Source organism: Chiloscyllium punctatum, chromosome 25, assembly GCF_047496795.1.
Source record: "Chiloscyllium punctatum isolate Juve2018m chromosome 25, sChiPun1.3, whole genome shotgun sequence".
Taxonomy (NCBI): Eukaryota; Metazoa; Chordata; class Chondrichthyes; order Orectolobiformes; family Hemiscylliidae; genus Chiloscyllium; species Chiloscyllium punctatum.
In genome coordinates this window covers 27,498,712-27,520,251 of record NC_092763.1, presented here as the reverse complement: position 1 = coordinate 27,520,251, position 21,540 = coordinate 27,498,712, and the positions used below count along the sequence as shown (strand labels likewise).

The 21,540-nt window shown below is 43.4% G+C and overlaps 1 protein-coding gene across 1 annotated transcript in view; it reads left to right on the top strand.

The window, feature by feature from the left end:
* Positions 1 to 21,540, top strand: part of LOC140495785 (gamma-aminobutyric acid receptor subunit alpha-3-like) — a 240,500-nt gene that overhangs the window by 138,301 nt on the left and 80,659 nt on the right. Inside the window, exon 5 of the mRNA XM_072594888.1 lies at positions 3,920 to 4,140. Within this exon, the coding sequence (XP_072450989.1) occupies positions 3,920 to 4,140 (221 nt within the window). The remainder of the gene's footprint in view (positions 1 to 3,919; positions 4,141 to 21,540) is intronic.

Genomic DNA, 21,540 nt, shown 5'->3' with positions numbered 1-21,540 from the left:
GTACTAGCTTCGTGAAGCTAACTGTCTGTGAAGTAAATAGGAGTTATGCCTATGAGCAGGTACTGGAGTGCAGTTGCAGGATTCAAGAACACAGTCCCAGAAAGAGGTTGAACCATCTGAATGTGAGCAGTCATTGAGGCAGTGCATGATGGAATGGCTTTTGAAGGACGTCTGCGGGTTAAGTCTTGTAAGAATCCCATTTGATGACTTAAATTCTGAGTAAAGTCTGTGCTTTGCAGGGTGTTTGATCAAAATTCATGGTGGCACAGTGGTTAGCACTGCTGCCTCATAGCGCCAGGGACCTGGGTTCAATTCCCGCCTCAGGTACCTGTCTGTGTGGAGTTTGTGCATTCTCCCCGTGTCTGCGTGGGTTTCCTCTGGGTGCTTCGGTTTCCTCCCACAGTTCAAAGATGTGCAGGTCAGGTGAATTGCCCATAGTGTTAGATACATTAGTCAGGGGTATATATATAGGGTAGAGGAATGGGTCTAGGTGGGTTACTCTTTGGAGGGTCAGTGTGGACCTGTTGGACCAAAGGGCTTGTTTCCATACTGTAGGGAATCTAATCTAAAAAAATTCATTTACCCATATTTATGTCAAGTGAATTTTGGATGATAGAATATAAATTGTTTAATTTTTCTAATTTTGTATGATAAAGTTTATTGTAGTTTTTCTTAAAGAGCAAAGTAGAATCTTGCGACTTTTTTTCATTTGTAATTATCTGGGATCACAGAGTTCCAAAAGAAAATGACCCATCACAAATTTGATGCGTCTAGTTCGGGATCATAACAGGACAATTGATGTGGTGTACATGAACTTCGGAAGAGATTTCATATTCTATAATGCTGTACAGGAGACTATAGTTCATGGAATAAAAGTGATCTAGCATCATGAGAAACAAAACTTGAATAAAGGTTTCTGAATTTTATTTTAGACAGGAGGCAGCATCATGATGTTCCCCAGGGATTGGTAATAGGACTTATGTTTCTCTTGGTAAATATTAATGGGCTAGATTTTGGTGCATATACTTGCAGATACCTGGAAGTATTGTACACCGTAAAGATGACAGTGTAGAACTGCAGTGGGGCCTTACAGTTAGGTGTGTTGTGCAGACAAATGGCAGGTCAAATTAATCATAAAGGAAGTGTAGGGTGATTTGTTTTATCAGGAAGAATGGCGAGACGCAATGTAAAATAAATGGGATAGTTATAAAGAAGGTGCAAAAGTAGAGTGTATGTGTGTGTAAATTATTGAAATGATTAATAGCAACCTAAACTTCCATTAAAGTTATGGAATACAAAAGCAAGGAGGTTATTGTAAACTTGTATAACACATTGATTTGATCTCAGCTGGAGTATTGTAACCAGTTTTCGTGCCATACTTTATGTAACAAGAATGTGAAGGCATTAAAGAGGATGCAGAAAAGTTTCACATCAGTGATCCCAGGAATGAGAAAATTCAATAATGTCGATTGATCAAAGAGATTAGAGATGTGTTGAAAATACTGAGGACTCTGGACAGAAGTCATGGGAAAAAAATTGGTCCCGTTGGTGGAAAGATTGAGACTCAAAGGAACTAAATTGAAGGTAACTTGCAAAGAATCAATGGCGATATGATTCACACATTTTCACACATTGCGTGGTTTGGATCTGGAATATACTGCAGTAGTATGATTGAAGCTGGTTCAAGAATGACTTTCAGAATTATGTGGATCATTATCTGAAGAGGGAATTATTTTTAATCGCTGTAGGTGAAAAGGCGGGATGTGGTTCTAGATGAACTGCTTCTATTAAGAGACCGCTTTTTACAAATGTACAAGGCCTTGGTGAGACCACACATACCGTATCTGTTTTCAGTTTTGGTCTCCTTAACTCAGGATGGATGTCCTGGCTATGGAAGGATTATAACAAAGGTTTTCCAGACTCATTAGAGGGAGAGAGAAAGACTGGATCATTTATGACTGTATTCACTGAACTTGACGAGAATGAGCAGAATCTCATAGAAACCTATAAAATTCAAACAGGATCAGACACAGTAAACACCGAAAGGAAGTTCCCAATAACCAGAGAGTCTAGATCACTTCAGTTGACTAAAGGACCACAATCTATGGGGTAGGCCATTTACAACTAATGTGAGAAATATCTTCACCCAGAGAGTGGCGATCTTTAGAATTCAGTGGCACGGAAAACAGTTGAGGCCTAAACATTGAACGTTTTTGAGAAGGAGTTAGATATAGTTCATTGGGCTAAAGAGATCAAAGGGTATAGGGAGAAAGTGGGAACAGGGTACTGAGTTGGATGTTCAGCTGTGATCATATTGAATGACAGAGTAGGCTTGAGGAACCGAATGGACTTCTACTGCTCCTATTATGTATGTTTCTACGATGAGGGGCTGAATGGCCTTCTCTACTGAAACCATTCCATGACCCTCCATTGCCTTTTCCCTCCTTGCTTCCCCTTAACTTCCTCTATAATATCCAGTATGACAATTTTTGTTTGAATGACTGGATAAGACCATCACAGCCTAGAAAATCATTGAGAGAGGTGCTCACAGATTCACAAAATAGGCACAAAGAATATCAAAATAACAGTGGACATTCTAAAGTTGGTCTGCACTGCAGATGGCTTTGTCACCAAATTTGTGTGGACCTTTAAGATGCTTAATTCACATGTTAAGCCCTTGTCAAAGTGTGTTAATGCCTAATGTGTGTTGAAGGACCACATTGATACATTGAGTTAGCTCTGAGTTGGTCAGGTGATCGTTCCCAGCAGTGTCCTCAGTCTCAACACAGTGTTGTTTGAAAGACCTTGATTAAATCTCTTGTTGACCTTCTCTGTTCATGTCTGAAACCCCTTCTCATTTCTATGCACTCACATCGCTGTTGCCATCCAAGTAAATCTATGCTTTTCCTGTGTTTAAGGCCATTTTGATAATGGGGTTCCCAGAATTTGTGCGTTGCATGAAGTTTAACAAAATTTAAACACAGTATTCTTATTTATAAGAATGAATAACTCCAGTTCTGCAGTTCTAAGTAGTGTCACTAGACTCAAAATGTTAACACTGTTTCTCTCTCCACAATGCTGCCAGACCTGCTGAATTTCTCCAGCAATTTGTGTTTTTGTTTAAGATTTTCAGGATTTCTACCTTTATCCAAACAGCAAATGGTGAAAATTGAAGGGACAGATTGAAAAAGTAGTGAGTAAAGCATTTGGGATCTTAAGCTTCATAAATAAAACTTCATAAAAAATTGTTTCAGCCACAATTAAAGGATTGTGTTCAGATATCGGTACTTTAGCAAGGATGTAAAAACATCACCGAGATTGCACAAAAGAAACACAACCATGATTTTGAGGATGAAAACTTTATTTCTGTAGAAAGATTCGGGAAGTTGAGACTTATTTTCCCCAGAGGTTTGCGAGGAGAATTGATTGAGGTGTTCAGAATCTTGTGGGTATGGTCAAGTTGGATAGATTGAAGTTGTTCCCATTGGTGCAAGGATTGAGAATAAGAGGGCGAGAGTTAAGGCAGTTAGCAAAAGAAGCGATGGAGACATGAGGAAAAACCTTCTTCACAGTTAAAGGTTCAGGTCTGGAAAGGATAGCCTGAAGGTTTGGTGGGGGCAGATTCAATCAAAACTTTTCAAAAGAAGATAAATAATGATCCAAAGAGGTGTTTGCCGAGCTACAGGATGAATAGGACTTAGAGATCTGGTATGGGCACTATGGGCCGCGTGGCCTATTTTTTGCTGAAATCATTCTGTTTCTATTCTTTAGAATGTTAGAGACTGAACCATAAACTGTGGCCCAAGTGCAATGGTTTAGTTGTACCAAGACACCTCTGAACAGCAGTTACAAGTTTCAGGGACACATTAAGAAGACAAACTGAGCTCCTAACCATCCTTATTTTTCTTCTTGAATCCAGGAGTACACCGTCGATGTATTCTTCCGACAGAGCTGGAAGGATGAACGGCTCAAATTTAAAGGACCCATGCGCATATTGCCGCTGAACAACCTGCTGGCCAGCAAAATATGGACTCCAGACACCTTCTTCCACAATGGCAAGAAATCGGTGGCACACAACATGACCACTCCCAACAAGTTGCTGAGGCTGGTGGATAACGGCACCCTGTTGTACACCATGAGGTAAACAATCACCCAATCTTTCTGCCATTCAAACTCAAACCACTCTGCATTCGAGTTGTCAATTGCCAATCCAGAAGTTGCGTCCAGGCCTGCTGACCTCCTGCTGCAAAATCCACCTCTTGCTAAGAATTCCAAAACTCTGATTGATTGACTTTCACCCATTCATTCATCCATTTCATGATGTAAGACTCACCAATATTTATTGCACCAACCTGATTACATTTGAAAACGTGAGGGTGTTGATGAGCCATCTTGAACCACCGGTACCATTTCAAGATACAACTGAGTGGCTTCCTAGGCCATTTCAAAGGGCAATTATGACTCAACCACATTGCTCTGGTCTGCAGTCATGTGAAACCCAGACCAGGTGAGGATGGCAGATTTCCATCCTAAAAGGATATCAGTGAACCTGAGATGAGTTTTTTCTGACAATCTGACAGTGTCATGCTCACTTGAACTGAGAAAGTTTTATTTATGGATTAAAAAGAAATGATTTCTGATTCTCAATTTGGTAGATACCTGGTCGATTACAATGCCAACACCCAATCCAACTGGCAATGCACCCATTTAATGGCCAGGATTGTTGGTGAATGATGGGGAAGTTGGGCTTGCTGGCAAGTGGAAGAAATGGGCAGGAGCTTGGCAGCAAGAATAGTGTGGCTCTCAGCAGCTTACCTCCTCCTGCGTGGGTGAATACCAGCAACTTGGCTATTCTGCAGGCCCTACTTTAGGGGTGAGATGGTGCTCTCCATGACATTTCCCATCCTGGATTTAATTGAGGCAGAGATTTGGAAAGTGACATAGCGCACAGTCTTCACCCTCTGCCCAAATAAATCGCCTTATGTCACCAAACTCAATTGAGGGGAAGATGCTAAATTAACACCTTGTGCCTGCAGATCTGTGTTTGAAAATGTGAATCAGAAATACCTTTTTGTGTTGATAGTGATGTCTTTGAATGTGCACGGAGATATAAGTTTGGAAGTGATTCTGTGTGTTGTATCTGTGTGTCTTTGAGTATGTGTGTGCAAAACTGTATCTTGTGTGTCTATGTATATATGTGATTATGTGCCTGTATGCATTTACATTTGTGTGTGTATTTATGTGTATATTAGTATATACGTGTGTACATGTGTGTGTGAGTGGGTTATGAATGTGTATATGTGTGTGTTTTTTTAAATTCATTTGTGGGACTTGAGCATCACTGGCTGGCCAGCATTGATAGCCCATCCCTATGTGCCCTTGAGAAGGTGATGGTGAGCTGCCCTCTTGAATCGCTGCACTCCATCTGCTGTGGGTTGACCACAATGCCGGTAGGGACGGAATTCCAGGATATTGACCCAATGACTATGAAGGGACAGCAGTATATTTCCAAGTCAGGGTGGTGAGTGGCTTGGAGGGGAACTTGCGGGTGGTGGTGTTCAAGTATCTGCTGCCCTTGTCCTTCTGTGTGGAAATGGTTGTGGGTTTGGAAGGTGCTATCTAAGGATTTCTGCAGTGTACCTTGTACATAGTACACACGGTTGCTACTGAATGCCGGTGGTGGAGGGATTGAATGTTGTGTAGATGTGGTGCCAATAAAGCTGGATGCTTTGTCCTGGAAGGTGTCAAGCCTCTTGAGTGTTGGTGGAGCTGCACCCATCCAGGCAAGTTGGGAGTATTCCATCACACCCCTGAACTGTGCCTTGTAGATGGTGGATAGAATTTGGGGTGTCAGGAGTTGAGTTACTCACTGCAGTATCCCTAGTCTCTGATCTGATCTTATAGCCACTGTTTATGTGGTGAGTCCAGTTAAGTTTCTGGTCAATGGTAACCCCAAGGATGTTGACAGTGGGGGATTCCGTGATGGTAATACCATCATATGGACATATTTGTATCCATGGCATAAGGCATTAAATTCCTTGCTCCTGAACTTTCCCAGGGCTGGAGGAGAAGGAGAAGAATGTCAGGAATTGTGTTCTCTTGGATCAGGAACTCCTGCCCTCGACAACAATCTTCCAATCAGAGGCTGCAGTTCTCCAGCACTTTGGAAATGTGACATTGATTATTTGGGCAAATCTTGCCTGGTGCCAAGCCAGCAGTTCCCAGCAAGTAGGGAGGTGTTTGGTGAGTGGCTTGGTTGGGCTGTGATAGATCATGAGAGCAGGAGAAGGGAGCAGCCTGACTGGAGGAAAACCTCGGAGTTGAAGGGTGGGGAGGTGGAATCCAGCAGATTGCTTTGGCAGTACCCTCCTTCTGAATCCATAATCAGCCTATTGTAAGGTAGCTGCAACCTGCACCCTTATTAAGGTCTCTCCCTCTTGCCATTTAGTTCTGGTAATGATGGCATGAGGACTTTAATTGTGTCATTAATGTCCAGTGTATTTACACCAGTTGGTCCACTGCAATGGAACTGATGTGCCCCCACCTCCAAATCCATTGACAGGTCACTGTCAAACCCAGCCCGAGCATTTTGCTTTGTCCACACATTTGAAATGCAATTGTGTGCACTTGTATGTTAGTAACAGCTGTTAATGTACATGTTTGTGTAATCCTGTGAGCACATATTTATAACCATTTTAGTTTACTGTTGTGGGGAAAATCACCAGCCTCGGAGTCAGAGTCGGGGTTCAATGACAGAATTTATTGTACCAAGGAAACACGAGTTCTGGGAAGAGAGAGAAACACCAACAGCACAGTGGTCAGCTGTGAGTCTTCTCTCAACTCGGGGCACATGTCAAGATACTTTTATACATTTTGTGATAATAGGTCAGTGATGAGGTTATCATTTCTGTAGCATAGTTTGTCTGTTGTAAGCATTGCAGATTCGTTGATAGTTTCGATGCAGTCATTGTTAGTTTCAATGTCTGCACGGAAGTCCATTGCTGTAGTAATGGGTGCTAATCGTTCTTCCTGAGAAGGACGATTACTGCAACCCTGGCTACTGAGTCTGTATCAAACTATTAGCATTTCAATCAAAGGTGTTGGCTGGATCCAGACTCTTTAGCAGGCAATGTTCATTACCTGTGGATTCTCTCCCCCACCCTGCCTTAAACTAATCGATTGGGTTGTGATTGTGTTGTGCTGGCATCCTGGTGATCCCAGGCAGTATCTGAGTTTGGTCTGCTGTCTCTCTCCATGTTGTGGTCCGGCGGCCATTTTGTGGGTCAAGTGGCCAACTTATGGTTCAGCGGCCATTCCGTGCGCCTAGTGTCACCCTGTCCTGTGCCATCTCCCACTTCACTCCTCCCTTTGTGGTCAAAGAGGTGACTTCGAAGATCTCCCGCAGACCACTCAATTTACATGTAGAGGTAGGTCGACTCTGGGAGCTCCACCTCCCGAGGGGTATCACAGAGTGCCAATTTCATTGGGGGCTCTTCCGTGGTGACACTCGCTGCCAGCACAGTTCTCGTCAGTAGCGCCTTACAGCAGAGCTTTAAACATCCGAGGCCCACACAGAATACCAGCATGAGTGCAATGAGGAGAACTATCCCGTTTGTCACACTGGGTCCCCAAGATTTACTGAGCAACCAATTTAGCCAGCTGAGTGTAATTGTGGCTCCCTGTTGAAAAGAATCTAGCTGGTCTCAGATATTCGTGATGACTTCTGTAATGTTACAAGAGACATCAATAACATGGGTAAGTACAATTGTACAAACTGTCCCTTGCTGTGCTATTTGATAATCCACCGCATAACGTGTCTGCTGTGTGTAGAGTCTGAGTTCAGCCAACTTTGTATTAATTGCTTCCAGAGGTATTATTGCTGAAGATAGTTAGGCCACATACAAGGCAATTTTGGTTTTTAGTGCTGACGACACCTGCACCTCCCAAAGATAGAGATCCCAAGAATCCATATCCCAATGATGACCCCAAAGTGGTGGGGGGCTTGCCAGTCAGCACAGAACCCCTGACTGATGGAGCAGGTCACTATCCATCTTTGAACATGCCCCCCCACTGGGGCATGGGACAGTAAGGGGTGCAATTGTCCCCACTGCAAACAGGTTTGGGAGGTCTGGGGTGTCTATCTCAGAGGTCCCCTTAAGTAGAAAAACAAATCCCTTTGCTGCAAGGTAACATACAATGTCCTGTCCTCCTTCCTGTCTGTCCACCCATGTCGCCCTGATCCCCCAGGTGCCCCCTCCCAGCTGGTAAGTGTCAAACGGGTATGTCCATATGGCAGAGCTGACACGGGTGCCATTGCACTGACTACACATGAATTGTCTGCCCGCAGTCACATTCAAGCATGCCTGCTTGCTGCAGGTGCAGATAAACTGTCCCTGGTGACTGTACAGTGCTGATAAGTGCACTGTCTGGACACGTGAGTTGTATTTGGGAACCAGGGCATAAACGCATACCCACCCCTGCCCTATGAAGCAGAGTGGGTAATTACCGGGTTTTAAATGGATCTTCCCTTCCCTAGGCACCTGGCCAGTAGTCCTGCCCAGCTGCACACGTCTACCCTGGAGTCTCCGTTTGTATTTTCCTATCTGCCCCTTACATGGCACTCCCGAGGTGTCCACTGTATACAGGCTGCGAGGTGTCCACACCGGAGTGGCCACAAATAGGGATTCCACTGATCGCACCAATGGGCAGTTCCCATGCAAGCTTAGGTGGGTTTCATAGAAGAAGTTATCCTCAAATCCAGACATAATCCTGATAATTGTAACACTTAAACACAGTAAAATACTTACGGGTATATACATTTTGCAGTTAAAATAAAGTTATCAGTCAAAGTCGTTATTCCCATTAGGAGGTGCAGTCGTGCTCCTGTGTGGTTTGTTCTGTTGTGTTTTCGGTACTCCCCCCAAGGATGACTGTCTTGTCCGCTGTTCATGTCTGTACCTGGGGAATGGTCAATGATGTTATTTTGGTCACAGGACTCTTTAAACAGTTTCAGTTGAGTCCAGTGCTTCCATGTGCTGTTCCCTTTAATATCTATGCAGGCACAGGCTTCCCTCCCACCGTGGTTTTTAATTCATATGGTGTTAGCCCAGTTGCCTGATTTGTGGTGGCTCTTAATTTCATTAGTATGGCTGGCAGCACAGGTTCTGCCTGAGGTTTGCATAGCCTTAGCTAAAGTATTTTTGAGTGTCCTATTCACTCTGTCTACCATCCCTAAGCTCTGGTAGTGATAGGGCATGTGAACTTTTTGTCTCATGCTGAGTAATTGGCATACAGTCTTCATGACCTTGCTTGTAAAATTCATCCCTTGGTCAGAATCAATCTGGAGGGGCACCCCCTCCCCCCCCCCCCCACCCCCCCCACCCCCCCCCCACCTCGTGATCACCTCCTCCGCTAACATTCTGGCTACAGTGGTTGCAGTACAGCCTTTGGTTGGGAATGTTCTACCCACCGGTGAGTTGGCTGATGATGACCAGGCAGTACATTTTCCCACGGGAGGGTGGTAGTGGCCCTGTAAAATCTATTTGAAGGTGTTCCCAGGGTCCCCTTGATCTGGGTTTGTATCCCATCTTAGCGTTTATGGGTCTCCCTGGGTTATGTTGTGCACAAACCATGCACCTGCAGCAGAACCTGGCCACGTCTCTTCCCATTCCCTTCCACCACCACTCTCTCCCTAGGCTTGTTACAGGCCTGTCTACCTGTACGGGAGAGCCTGTGGTGCAGTTCGAGCAATGCGTTCTGTATACATGCTGGTGCTACCACCTTGTCTGCTCACCTCCAGATACCATCCTCCTCTTTGAATGCCCCCTGCAGTTTCCATTGCTCTTTCTCTTCCTGCCAGGTGTCCTCCTGTAGCTGCTGAATTTGGATAGCATCTTTTGCTAATTCAATAATGGCTATAGCAACCTCATCGGTAGCTTCATGCTCTAGGATTTTCTGAGCTGCTCGGTCTGCTGCCTTGTTTCCTTTGAATTTTAGACAACCTGGACACTCTTTTGCTGGCCCCTTTTGATGGGCTTTTATTTTTATTACTGCTGCCTCTTTTGTCTGTTCACTGGCACACAATAGTGCCTGGATTCTTAACTGGTGCCTGATAGGGGCTCCCCCCACAGTGGCAAATCCTCTTCTACCCCATGCCATCATGTAGTCATGGACTACACCCAAGGCATACTGTCTGTATATATATTCACGGCTTTTCCTTTTGCTAGTTCCAGTGCTTTGGTGAGTGCTACCAGTTCTGCTACCTGTGTGGACTGACTTCCATCAATCCTTCTGGACATAACTGTTTCTAAGTTATCATTTAGTGCAGCCAATCCTGTTCAGGGCGACCCTGCTATGCATTTTCATGACCCGTCCATGAAGAGGGTCTCCTTGGCTGTGTCTTGGGGGGTATTTTTTACTCTTTCCCCCTATCCTCATCCCCATCTATATCCCCACAGTTGTGCGGTTCCCCTGCGTCTAGAATTCCCCAGCTGGGTTTTCTCCCACATCCCTAACTATTACCATGGACTGATTTGGGGGTAAAAGAACTACCTCCCGCTTTGCCCTTCTCATATTGGAAACAGCCCTCAGTTTCCCTGTGTTTAGCATCCCTATTAGGGTGTATTTGATGTACAGGATGACATTCTATGGGCTCGCTAACCTAAACGGACCAAGCAGCATAACCTAAGGCTGCTGTACACCTGGGCAACCCAGTGGAGGGGCCTGCTATAATGGGGTGCAATTTGGTGATGACCTTATTTAGTCCTGTATAATCAGTGGTGAGCCTGTAGCTCCCGTTAGGCTTTATTACTGGCCATGTCAGGGAATTAGTTGTACTTGTGGTTGTTTTCAGGATTCCTGTCTCAGTAGTCCTTTCACTATCTCCACAACTGCTTTTTCTGCTTTGGATGTTTTCTTGGGTATTGCCGGTGGGGCTTATGCTCTGGTCCGGGAACCTTCTCAGATCTATGTTAACTTTGTTCCAACCCATGCTCTGGGGATGGAGGCGCAGATGGCTCTGAATCCCCCCTTTTCAAGGCTTCAGTCCCTGCTGGTGACTGTAGCCTCTTTTGATAGTTTCAAGATGCCTTGAAAGTTTCCCAGTCTGTCTTTCAACTGTCCTGTCTGGGCCAAATCAATTTCCCTTTTGCACAATTGATTAGAACATTATATTATTTCATAAAATCATTGTCCGTCATGGTGCCTCATTATTTTGGTGTACATAGAATTTCATGGGGATATATATATTGTTTATTTCTACAAGGGTAGTTTTGCTTAGGGAAGCTGGTGTTTTATCCCCTCCTACCCCAGTCAAGTGAATCATTTTATTTGTGTGGGGTAAGGGTAAGTTTGTGATGGATACAGCGGTTCCTGTGTCCACTAACATTTCACATTTCCTCCATCCTATTACTGCGGGTACGTACATTCTCCCCTCTCCCTTAGCCTGACGAATGGGGGCAGCTGGTTGTCAGCTCTGCTGACCTCAGGATCCCTGCGTGTGTTCCGGATGGTGTTTGGGGTGCCCCATGCTTTTCCCAGCACACTGCTTCTGTGTGTCCTATTCTGTTGCGGTGGCTGCAGAATTTTACATTGTTCCCTGCTCGTGGGGCCCTACATTTTCTAGCAAAGTGTCCCTGTCAGCCTCAGTTGTGACAGGATAGTTTTATTCTACACTCACCTCCATTCTGGTAGGCTGCTTTGTCGGGTCTTTCCTTTATCACAGGAGCTTCTGCACCCTGCTAGCCTACTCAACTACATCATCATACTCCTGAGGCATTATTACTCCCATTTTCAGGTTGGCTTGGTGGGTGCTAGAGAGTCCATCTCTAAAAGCTTGAATGAATGCCCAGTTCCCCTCGATCTGGGTTTGCTTGCCCTGAGCTTTCCTGATAGACCCTAAATAATCTTTCCCCATACTTGGAGGCTCCTTCCCCTTTAAGTTGCTTAGTGGTTGTGATCTTGCTCCAGTTTGTGGGAGTATTTCCTCGCACCCTCTGGATTTCCTCTTTAAAATTGATGAAGGGGGCCTGCTGGGCATTTATCAAAGCTGTAAGGGCGTCAGCATGTGTCCATCGTCCTCCCCTAAAGTCTCGGGCTGCTGTGGCGTCGGGTCTACAGGTACCTGCCTCCACTTGGCTGCTGGGCAAGCTGCCCGGACCAGCTTGGTCCCTCAGATGTAGTTGGTGCTGTACCCATACACTATCCAGCTCTTCCCAGAACCTGGTGTTTGTGCTCGGACTATAATTTGCCCAGGGAGGCCATAAAATTGTTGCCTCTTCCCTGGAGTGAAGGATTTATAATTCGCTTTGGGCTGAGTCTGTGCCTCCTCTAGTAACCAGCACTAAGTTTTACTTTTGTACAGTTCATCCAACAGTTGGTTCCTACTGAACAGTTTTGTAGGAGGGGAGAGTGTTAATCTCCCTTTCCCCCTCTTAACAACTGGTTTAAGGCAGGGCTTTTGAGGCAGGTACTACCTTGCCCTCTGGCTGTTTTGGCACAAACAGCAAGTTCTTACACAGTTAATACAGTTAAATACTTATTCTTCACAGACGTGCATTTAATTTTTTTTAAACTCCATACTGTAGCAAGTTAGACGTCACAATCGGTATACCTTTTAAACTGTGCCTTTGGCCCATTTGCAGGTACAAATTGGTTCTTACCCCGGCTCCCCAATCATGACCTTCGATTAGGGCACCAGTAATAAGAATCCTGCTCACAGTGCCAACTGTTGTGGGAAAAATCGCCAGCCTTGGAGTCAGAGTCTGGTTCAATGACAGAGTTTATTGTACAAGGAAATAACGGAGCTCTGGGGTGAGAAAGACACCAATAGCACAGTGGTCAGCTGCGAGTCTTCTCTCAACCTGGAGCACATGTCAAGACACTTTTTGTAATATAATAGGTCAGTGATGAGGTTATTGTCTCTGTAATGTAGTGTGTTTGTTGCAAACATCGCAGAATCGTTGATAGTTTTAATGCAGTCGTTGTCAGTTCCAGCGCAGTCTTTGTTAATTTCAACTCAGTCATTGTCAGTTTCAGTGCAGACATTGTCAGTTTCAATGTCTGTGCAGGAGTCCATTGCTGCAGTAATGGGCACTAATCATCCTTCCTGAGAAGGACGATTACTGCAGCCCTGGCTATTAGCCCTTTGTATTGAGTCCATATCAAATAGTATTTCAATCAAAGGTGTTGGCTGGACCCAGACACTTCGGCGGGCAATGTATGCTACTAATGTGTATTCTCTTCCCCCACCTTCCTTAAACTAATCAACTAGGTTATGAGTGCATTGTGCTGGCGTCCAGGTGGCCCCAGGCAGTATCTGAGTTTGCTCTGCTGTCTCTCTCCACATTGTGGTCCAGTGGCCATCTTGTGTGTCAAGTGGCAAACTTATGGCTCAGCGGCCATCTTGTGTGTCGGTGTGCCTCATGTCACCCTGCCCCATGCCATCTCCCACTTCATTACATTCTTGCAGGTGGTTTTGCTAGCTATATTGGGTGGACTTCAACTAGCTCCAGATGAAGGAGCAGTGCTCCAAAAGCTAGTGTTTTCAAATAAACCTGTGGGACTATAACCTGGTGTTGTGTGATTTTTGACCTTTAAATTAGTTTGACAGGGGGCTGGGAACCTAAGGGGAGGCTCTGAGTTAGCTAAAGTGAGTGAGGGCTGAAGGAAAAAGAAAAACAAGATAGGAACTAAAAAGCAAAAAGCAGCTGAGCAGTGTAGCACTAAGATGAATGGAAACCAGGCAGTGACAGAAAAAGAGAGAATGTTTGAAACCAAAGGTTTTTCTGGTAGAAGTCTTGGGATTCAAAAAGAAGGTATAAAAACTAGCATAAGATCACTTTGCCTGAATGCTCATAGCATTCAAAACAAGATAAATGAGTTGACAACACAAAATCATCATGAGTGTGGATGAATCAGCAGTCATTACATGGTTGGAGTGTGGTCACAACTGGGAGTTATATATCCAGGGGTTTCAGACTATTCGGAAGGAAAGAGAGATGGCTTACCTCTAATACTTACTGATGACATCAAGGTGGTTGTGAGAGATGATATAGGTTCTATGGAGAGAAAAGTTGATCGATGTGGAAACTAGAAATAGTAAGGGGGAAAAAGTCACTGATAGGTGTGCCACCAAATAACTACATCACAGTGGGATAGGCAATAAACAAAGAAATAACTGATGCATGTAAAAATGGTATGGCAATTATCATGGGCGATTTTAATCTCCATATTGATTGTGGGCAGCACAGTGGCTGGGTGGTTAGCATTGCTGCCTCACAGTGCCAGGGACCTGGTTCAATTCCACACTTGGGCTGTGTGGAGTTTGCATGTTCTTCCCGTGACTGCATGAGTTTCCTCTGAGTGATACGGTTTCCTCCCACAATCCAATGATGTGCAGGCTAGTTGGATTGGCCGTGCTAAATTGCCGTTGGTGTTCAGGGATGTGTAGGTTAGGTGCATTAGACATGGGAAAACCAGGTTACAGGGATAGGGTAGGGAGATGGATCTGGGTAGGATTGCTCAGCGGAGGGTCAGTGTCGACTTGTTGTCCAAATGGCCTGTTTCCACACTGTCTGGGTTCTATGGATTGGTCAAACCAAGTTGGTCAAGACACCGTTGAGGAGGAGTTCATAGAATGTATCTGCAATCATTTCCTCGAAGATTATATAATGGAACTCACGAGGGAGCAAGCTAGCCTAGATCTAGTCCTGAATAATGAGCCAGGAATAATCAATTATTTCATAGTTAGGGATCCTGTTGGAAGAGCAATCACAGTTTGGTTAAATTTAACATACAGGTGGCGTGTGAGAAAATAAAATCCAACAATAGTGTCGTCTACCTAAACAAAGGAGATGACAATAGGATGAGGAAGGAATTGGCCAAGGCAGATTGGGAGCAAAGAATATATGGTGGGACAAATGATGAACAGTGGAGAACTTCAAAAGCAATTTTTTTACAGTGCTCAGCAAAACTATATCCCAATGAAAAGGAAGGACTATCGGAAAAGGGGTAATCGGCCATGGGTAACTAAGGAAGTAAAGGAGGGTACTAAACTGGAAGCAAATGTATATACAGTACCAAAGATTAGTGGGAAACTAGGGGATTAGGAAATCTTTAAAGATCAACAGAAAGCCATGAGAAATGCCATAAAGGAAAGTAAGATAGAATAGAATCATAGCATCCCTACAGTTTGGAAACAGGCCCTACGGTGTGGAAACAGGCCCTTCGGCCCAATCAGTCCACACTGACCCTCCGATGAGTAACCCACGCAGGCACATTGCCCCCACCCTACATTTACCTCTGACTAATGCACCTAATCTAAACATCCCTGAATATTATAGGCAATTTAGCATGGCCAATCCACCTGACCTGCACATCTTTGGACTATGGGAGGAAACCGGAACATCCGAAAGAAACCTACACAGACACTGGGCGAACGTGCAAACTCCACATGGACAGTCACCCGAGGCTGGAATTGAACCCAGGTCCCTGATGCTGTGAGGCAGGAGTGCTAACCACTGAGCCATCTTGCCACCCAAAGGCTTCGTTATAGACAGTGTGGAAGCAGGCTATTCGGCCCATCAAGTCCACTCTGACTCTCTGAAGGACATCCCATACACCCTCCGTTTCCTATGGCTAATCCACCTAGGCTGCACATCTCTGGGTACTATTGGCAATTTAGCATGGTCAATCCAGCTAACCTGCACATCTTTGGACAGTGGGAGGAAACCAGAGCACCCAGAGGAAATACTGGAGCAAATGTGCAATCTCCACATAGACAGTTGCCAAAGGTTGGAATCGAACCTGTGACCCTGGCGCTGTGAGACAGCAGTGCGAACCACTGAGCCACTGTGGATTATGAGAGTAAATTAGCTCAGGATATAAAAACAGAGCAGAAGTTTCTACATGTATATAAAACAAAAAAGATTGGCTAAGTTAGACATCAGTCCTTTACAGGATGAGAAGAGGGATTTAATAATGGGAGATGAACAAATGGCTGAAGTGTTTAATAGGTATTTTGTATGAAAGCAAATATACTGCAGATTCTGGAATCTGAAACCAAAAGAGAAAATGCTGGGAAATCTCAGCAGGTCTGGCAGCATCTATAAGGAGAGAAAAGAGCTGATGTTTCGAGCCTAACTGACCCTTTGTCAAAGCATAACATGCCAATAACTGCTGACAAGGAGGCTATGGCAGGTGAGGACCTAGAAACGACCATTATCATTAAAGAGGTAGTGTTGAGTGAGCTAATGGGGCTAAAGGCAGACAAGTCTCCTGGTCCTGGTGAAAAGCAAATTAACTCATGGTAATTTAGCAAAATTTGCTGGACTCTGAAGCGTTTCTAGCAGATTGGAAAACAGCAAATGTGACGCCACTGTTTAAAAAAGGAGATTGATAAAAGCTTAATTTCTGCATTGGAGAAAATGCTTGAATCTAGAATGAAGGAATAAAAAGAGAGACATACGGATAGAAAATATTCCATCCGGCAGACGCAGTATGGGTGCCTGAAAGGCAGGCCATGATTAACTAATTTATTGGAATACTTTGAAGATATTACAAGTGTGGTAGACAGTGGTAAACTGGTGGATGTGGTGAATCTGGATTTTCAGAAGGCATACAACAAGTGCTGCACAAAAGTTTGCTGCATAAGATAAAGGTGTACAGTGTTACAAGTAATGTATTAGCATGGACAGAAGATCGGTAAACTAACAGAAAGCAAAGAGTTGGGATAACTGGCTGTTTTCCTCTTTGGTGATCAATGGCTAATGGTGTGCCTCGGTGATTGCAATTGTTTACAATTTACATAGATGATTTAGAGTTGGGGATCAAGTCAAAGTTCACAGATGACAGTAAAATGAGTGGTAGAATAAAGTATGTAAGGACACAAAGTCTGCAGAGGGTTATAAATAGGTTTAGTGAGTGGGCAAGAGTGTGGCGGTTGGAATACGGTGGTAGTAAATGTGAGGTCATCAACCTTGATAGGAATAACAAACAAAAAGACTATTATTTAAATGGTGAAACATTGCACCATTCTGCTGTGCAGAGGCACCTGGTGTCCTTGTGCATGATTTACAAAATGTTGGTTTGCAGGTGCAGCAGGTAATTAAGAAGGCAAGTGCACTGCTGAAGGGATGGAGTTTAAAAACAGGGAGGTTATACTGCAGCTGCCGAGGGCATTGGTAAGGCCACACTGAGAGTACTGTCTACAGTTTTGGTCTCCTTACTTGAGAAAGGATATATTAGCACCGGAGGGAGTGTGGAGGGCATTCACTAGGTTGATTTCAGAATTGAGAGGGTTGTATTATGAGGGGAGGTTGAGTTGACTCATGCGATACTTTTTAGAATTTAGAAGAGTTGTAGTAGGGGAGGGATTCTTAAAAGATTATGACGGGAACAGATAAGATAGAAGCAGGGAGGTTGCTTCCACTGGTGGGTGAAACTAGTACTGGGACAGACAGCCTCAAAATTAGCGGGAGTAGGTTTAGGATTGATTTGAGGAAGAACTTATTCACCTGAAGTGTTGTGAATCTGTGGAATACTCTTGCCCAGTGAAGCAGTTTAAGCTGCCTCATTGAATATTTTTAAGGCAAAGATAAATTTTTGAACAGTAAAGAAATTAAAGGTTGTGGTAAGTGAGCAGGTAAGTAGAGCTGAGTCCACAAAAGGATCAGTCATGATCTTATTGAATGGCAGAGCAAGCTCGAAGGGCCAGATGGCCTACTCCTGCTCCTAGTTCCTATATCCTTATGTACGTGACTATAATCACATGTGTATTTCCAAATACATCTGTGCGTGGGGTAGATTGTGACCCTGTTTGCACATGTGAAATCATGTCTGCACATGGATATGTTTATCACTTTATGTACAACTGTCTGTGTGTGTGTGAGAGAGATTTGCAAACATAAAGGTATGCCTGCATGTTTCCACATGCTTATTTGTTTGTAAATGTGTACTTGGGTAAACATGTGTCATATGTAGTTACAAATGCTTGTCTTTGTAAGTGTGTGTAAATAAAGGTATATCTGTTCCTATTTATTTGTATATGGGTGTCTGTATTGGCACGTGCACATTTATGTGTATGTATTACACATTTGTCACCATATACAGACATGTCTATGTTGGAAATGTGTGTTTAAGGCCACACATACTTGTGTGTCCACATTATGTGATTATTGTGTTTATTTTAACAATATGTACCATGTTCTAGGAGTCAGATAATTAGGGTTGTAAACTAATTAGTTTGGGGGAGGGGGTGCAATTCAAGTGAAGGTAAACTCAAAAAAATCAAAAAAAAATGAGAGAGGGTGCAGAGTAATGAAGAGGCAAACAATAATTAAAGTGTGACAGGAAAAAGCAGAACATATGCACAGAAAAGTGCAACAGAATTTAGAAGCAGAAAGAGTAATAGTGATAACAAGTCAAAGCTTAAGGCTTTTTAATCAGAATGTATTGCAGCATTTGTACTCGAGGTGGAATAAGTTGACAGCCAAATAGAAATAAATGTAAATGATTTGATAACTATTATGGAGACATGGTTGCAAGGTGACTAAGACTGGGAACTCAACATTCAAATGTATTTGATGTTCCAGAACAAAAGGCAAAAATGAAAACCAGGTACGGTAGCTTTGTTAATAAAAAAAAGACATCAGTGCAGTGGTGAGGAGTGAAATTGGTGCAATAGATCATGATTTGGAATCAGTTTGGGTGGAAATAAGGAATGGCAAAGGAAATAATTCATGCATGGGAGTTGTCTGTAGCCTCCTGAAAAGTTGCCTCACTGTCAGAACAAGTATAAATCAGAAAATAATGGAGGCATGTAAAAAAGGTACCACAATTTCTTAGACCATAAGACATAGAAGTGGAAGTAAAGCCATTTGGCCCATTGAGTCCACTCTGCCATCTAATCAGGGCATTATAATTCCACTTACCCACACCCTCCACCAACCGCCCCCACCCCCCCTCCCCCCCATAGCCCTTAATTCCTTGCGAGATCAAGAGTTCATCAATCTCTGCCTTGAAGACATTTAATGCTCTGGCCTTCACTATGCTCCGTGGCAGTGAATTCCACAGGTTCACCACTCTCTGGCTGAAGGAATGTCTCCTCATTTCCATTCTAAATTGACCCTCTCTTGTTCTAAGGCTGTGCCCACAAATCCTAGTCTTCCCGTCTAACGGAAACAAATTCTCAACATTCACCCTTTCAAAGCCATTATCTTAGGTGTTTTTAATCGCATATTGACTGGACAAATCAGATGGATAAGGGTGACATGGATGATGAATTTCTACAGTATATTGCAAGTTGTTTCTTGGAGCATAGATCCAGTAACATTTAATGAGGTAGGATTAATAAGACATCTCATAGTTAAGGTTCCTCTAGAGAATAATGATTACAAAATAGTCAGATTTCAAATTCAGTGTAAGTTCAGAAAACATTCAATAAGGTGCCCTACAAAATAACTGCAGTGCAGAGGAATCTGAATATCTCTATGTACGGAACACAAGAAGTTAGCATGCAGGTACATCAAGTAATTAAGAAAGCAAATGGCCTTTATTGCTAGGGGACTCGAGCTTAAAAACAGGGAAGACTTGTTACAACAATATTGGGTGTTAGTGAGAGTACACCTGGAATACTGTGTACAGTTTTTTGTCCCCATGTTTAAGAAAGAATACACTGGTGTTGGAGATAGGCTCATGATTCTCTTATGATGCCACTTTCCTGGACTGAAGGCATTGACCTTTCAAGAATAACTAAACAGATTGAACTTTTATTCTTTAGAATTTAGAATAATGAGTAGTGATCTTATTGAAACATAAAAGATTCTGAGGGGATTGTCAGGATAGATGCTGTGAAGGTGATTCCACTGGTGGGAGAATCTTGACCAAGGAGACATAGTTACAAAATAAGAAGGCACTCATATAAAATGGAGGTGCGAGACAATTTTTTCTCCAAGATGGTTGTGAATGTTTCGAATTCTCTACCACAGGAAGTTGTGGAGGCTAGATCCTAAAATACTAAAAGATAGATAGATTTCTTAAAATATCAGGGAGTTCCTGGCTATGCTGAGCTGGCACAAAATAAAAGTTGAAAGAAGAGATCAGCCATGATCCCATTGAATGATGGGGCAGACCTAAGTGGCCGAATGGACTACTGTTGCTCTTATCTTTTAGCTTCTTAGGCGTATGTTTTTAAATAAGTGTGTTAGAAACTATGACCCACAGTTTCCGCTGGCAACATAATTGTTTCTGAAGTGTAGTTAGGAATTGTGCATGAGTACTTTGCAGAATTATTATTGTAGCATACCCCAAATGAATCACCCAGGAAACTGAAGATTCTGATGAGTAGCTCCCTGATACCTGAAGCCTTTTAAATGTATCCATCTAATTTGAAGAATTCAGATGGTTTCTCAGCAGTTAAGTCAACTGTTCCTCAGGAAAAGTTAATAATTAAAAACCAAGTCTAACTCCTGAGTGACAATTAAACAGATCCCAGTGCACACATTCCCACCTACATCTACCCTGACAGTTTATACGGGTCATACTGCACCTTACAAGAAACCCCACACCCTCAAAAAAAAAACTCAAAAGGATCCACTGCCTCCACCGCTGACTTGACATCCCCCACTCCCCAGGATGCAACCTTACTCCCCGAACTGCCTGACCTGATCCACCCACTTCAGCTCAACCCAATATGACCCAACCAGAGACATTTAGCTTGCCACCTTGCACCCTATGGCACCCTACTTATTGGCATTCTATTGATATTACACTCTATCTCCTGGCATCATACCTCAACCCATCTGTCTCTCTACCTACTTGGCACCCTACTTTCCCGACATCTTAATTACCTTGAACCCTACCTCTTAGTTACTTGGAATCTTGCCCACATGGCACCCTGTTTACCTGACATCAAGTTACCTGGCACCCTACTCAGCTGGCACTCTTAGCTCACACTTACGTTAAGTCCTTACCCTTTGACAGGAACTGTCAGTGTGGATTTCTATAATTCTGGAACTTTACATTTCAGAATAAGCTAACTGACTGTTGCGAAAAAAAGGAACATGGTTTGCAAACTGCTGGCTAGTCTACACGACAAGGGACTAGTCAGAATGGAAGTACAGCTTTGTATTTCTGAAGGAGCCTCGTCAGATTCTGTTCTCAGAAATGTGGAACTATACTGTGGCACAAAATGAGGAGTGAGGTGGTGATCTGAATGTGATTGTTGCTCGTCAGAAAATCTGGCCCAAAGTTACATGTGTGTTTGTGACCATTTATATGTATATGTCTTTGCGCTCATCTTTTACATGTGCATTTTTAACAGTGTTTACTTGTATTTGTGGTCATATATGTGTTTGTAACTATCAGTGTACTTGGGTGCATTTGCAATTATGTTTAAACATATAGCCTATGTCTGTGTGTTTAGATGTGTGTACATGCAGCCATGTTTATAATGCATGTGTGTGTTCCTCTGTGTTTGAAAAAAAGTTTGCATGTATCTGTTGCGTATTGTGTATTTTGAAACTGTGTGCGTACCTGTGAATT